The sequence below is a fragment of the Galeopterus variegatus genome, unplaced genomic scaffold (assembly GCF_000696425.1).
Source record: "Galeopterus variegatus unplaced genomic scaffold, G_variegatus-3.0.2 Scaffold3901, whole genome shotgun sequence".
Lineage (NCBI taxonomy): Eukaryota > Metazoa > Chordata > Mammalia > Dermoptera > Cynocephalidae > Galeopterus > Galeopterus variegatus.
In genome coordinates this window covers 94,309-97,812 of record NW_007730012.1, presented here as the reverse complement: position 1 = coordinate 97,812, position 3,504 = coordinate 94,309, and the positions used below count along the sequence as shown (strand labels likewise).

The 3,504-nt window shown below is 36.6% G+C and overlaps 1 protein-coding gene across 1 annotated transcript; it reads left to right on the top strand.

The window, feature by feature from the left end:
* Positions 1-1,668: 1,668 nt before the first annotated feature.
* LOC103601834 (olfactory receptor 52N4) lies at positions 1,669-2,689 on the top strand. Its single transcript, XM_008586244.1, has one exon. It carries the CDS (start codon positions 1,712-1,714, stop codon positions 2,663-2,665), a length of 954 nt encoding a protein of 317 aa, XP_008584466.1. The 5' UTR covers positions 1,669-1,711; the 3' UTR covers positions 2,666-2,689.
* Positions 2,690-3,504: the final 815 nt, after the last annotated feature.

Genomic DNA, 3,504 nt, shown 5'->3' with positions numbered 1-3,504 from the left:
TGTGCAAGTGGGGAGTATTTTCTTGGGAATAGAAAAAAGATTATTACTTCTTCATTATCTGATAAGTTTTCTAAGCACCATAAAATTAACTCATGAGCCTCAGTATTCTTGTGAATTCTTTATTATCCATTCTCCATTATCAAGAAAATCCCTGTTATCTGATATTTATAAGATTCTTTATGCTATAGCTCCTTACTTAATGTTTATCCTTGTGACCTATCCCCTCACATGATACCTGTATGTAACGCACACCAATATATTTCAGTTCTCACTACCTTGATTGTTTTATTTTCCAAATTCATGTGTGTTCTTTCCCCTCCCTGGTTACTTTCACAAATGTAAAACTTGTCTTCTTTCATAAAGAATATCAAATACCTTCACTTCAACATAGCCCTTCTGACAATCACTAATCCCTCTTCCAAACACTCCACCACTAACAATCCACACCCACTTTAATAGTGTAATGCTCATTTAGGATCCTGCACATACTTCTATTTTAGTTCCTGTTACATAGACTATGGTAATGCTCTCTTCTTTAAACTCTGAGCTCCTTATGGCATGAAATTTTGTCATGTTCCCTGTGTTGTCACATTGCAGGTGATTAGTGAACACTTTTTAAAAATAGAGAAAATAAATAATAAAATGCCATTCCTGCACCCCAAATATGTAATTAACTTGAAAATCAAGTTAGAGGCAAACACAGAATTTTGGATTGATTAATTTTGTTCTTGAGTGAGAGATAAATTTTGTGTGTGGTTAGAAATGCCACACATTACTATACGAAATGCATATGAAAGTGTTTAGTAAGGTATACTAAATGGAAGCCTTTAGTAAAGTATAGTAATATGAAAATGGATATTTATTCATTTATACACATATTTGTCACAGACAATAGAAAATCTCAGAGCAATGCTTTAAGGTAAAACAGGGAGATTGGTAGAAAGACACAATAAAAGAAATAATGTCTTCCCATTTACAGATTCACCACCTTAAGCAACATTAGTTACTCTACAATTATGTCTGCAAGTTTATTCAGAGAAAAAGATTTAAAAGAGTTTCTGTAAATGCATACTGAAAAGATACAGGAAAGCAGAAGAATAAAACATCTTAAAAAAGAGAGATGACTATCTCAAAAATTTTACTGACTTGTGAGAGCCAAAGATCCATTGTGGAAGAAATTATTTAGTATTTCCAAAATGCTTTGAAAAGTGCCTCTGTAACCAAAAATAAATATCAATCATTAATTAAGAATAAGAAAAAAAATTCTACATCATATATATTGGACCATCGGTGACGTGCAAAGGTCTTTTCTATAAGAGCACATCCATCTTAAAAACGTGTAGTTATTAACAGTTAAGTAAGATATTCTAACAAAAATTCCTTTAAGTTATAAATTAGACTTGCTTATAATCTGTGAGAATGGGAATCTTTCTTTAAAAAAATCAATGTAATACTAATTTCTGTAACTAGAACTTAGATTTCTCAATAAGAATTTGTTGAATGAATCAATGCACCAATCAATAAGTGAGCAACAAATAAAACTATTTCTTGGCACTCAGAAAATTTCATTTTTTGATTAATAAAATGCATTACAGAATTTTTAAAAAGCGAGGGAGACAGTAAACATAACCTGTACTTTCTCTTCTCTTTTTCTTAATCTAGGAAAACCGATATAAATTTTGCTCCATTTCATAAGTAGACAGGCCTGATCATGTTAATACTGAATCAAACAGACTTGACACCAGCCTTATTCATTCTCAATGGCATCCCAGGACTGGAAGACATGCATGTCTGGATTTCCTTCCCATTCTGCTCCATGTATGTTGTGGCTGTGGTGGGGAATTGTGGACTCCTCTACCTCATCTGCTATGAGGACTCCCTGCATAGGCCCATGTACTACTTCTTGGCCATGCTATCATTTACTGACCTTGTCATGTGCTCTAGTACAATCCCGAAAGCCCTCTGCATCTTCTGGTTTCATCTTAAGAAAATTGAGTTTGATGAATGTCTGGTCCAGATGTTCTTTGTCCACACTTTCACAGGGATGGAGTCTGGGGTGCTTATGCTCATGGCCCTGGACCGCTATGTGGCCATCTGCTACCCACTGCAGTACTCAATCATCCTCACCAATCCTGTCATTGCAAAGATTGGGTTTGCCACATTTCTAAGAGGGGTACTGCTCATCATTCCCTTCACTTTCCTCACTAAACGGCTGCCCTACTGCAGAGGCAATATAATTCCCCATACCTACTGTGACCACATGTCTGTGGCCAAGTTGTCCTGTGGCAACGTCAAAGTCAATGTCATTTATGGTCTGATGGTTGCCCTCCTGATTGGGGGCTTTGATATCTTGTGCATCACCATCTCCTACACTATGATCCTCCGAGCAGTGGTCAGCCTCTCCTCAGCAGATGCTCAGCAGAAGGCCTTCAGCACCTGCACTGCCCACATCTGTGCCATTGTTTTCTCCTATAGTCCAGCTTTTTTCTCCTTCTTTTCACACCGCTTTGGGGGCCACACAATCCCTCCCTCTTGCCACATAATTGTAGCCAATATTTATCTGCTCCTGCCACCCACCATGAACCCTGTTGTCTATGGGGTGAAAACCAAGCAGATAAGAAACTGTGTCTTGAGGATCCTTTCAGGTTCCAAGGAAATCCTATAGCATATGAATGGACACTTGCCAGGAGTGAGAAAAGAAGAGTAGAATTACTTCTATTTGCCTGTTCAGGAAGGAACTGATGAAATCTTTCTGGAAGTGCTGTTTTCAACACAGAAAAAGGAGCTTGCTCAAGGGGGAATTCCCAAGAAGTGCCTTGATAATCACAGAATCACTCTAATGCCCACCAACCTTTCTATAATTCCTTACCTTCTCTGTCTTAATCCTTATAAATTTATATTTTGGTAAATCATATATAGACAGTTCTTTGAAGTTCATAAGGTTGTAAACAAATTTGTAACCAAATTTGTAAATACATTGAAAACACTAACAAACTCAGGATTACATTTTTGGTCCTGGAATAAACATCGTCCTTATAATTGTAACTACCATATTTTGACTGTTTTTCTAAAATGCAAATGAATAAGCTTTTTGATATTGCAAAGTTGAAATGTTCAGGAATATTTCTATATTCCAAAGGAATGGAATATTTCCAAAGGAATGGAAATCATCAAGTCGAAGTTATACCTGTACCCCAATGTTCATCGCAGCACTCTTCACAATAGCCAAGAGCTGGAATCAGCCCAAATGTCCATCATCGGATGAGTGGATACGGAAAATGTGGTATATCTACACAATGGAATACTACTCAGCTATAAAAACGAATGAAATACTGCCATTTGCAACAACATGGATGGACCTTGAGAGAATAATATTGAGTGAAACGAGTCAGGCAGAGAAAAAGAAATACCACATGTTCTCACTTATTGGTGGGAGCTAAAAAAATAAACAAATTAATTTACCCAAAAACACACACACACACACACACACACACACACACACAC

Coding starts and splice junctions, on each gene's coding strand:
- LOC103601834 (XM_008586244.1), top strand. CDS start 1,712: ATGTTAATACTGAATCAAACAGACTTGACACCAGCCTTATTCATTCTC.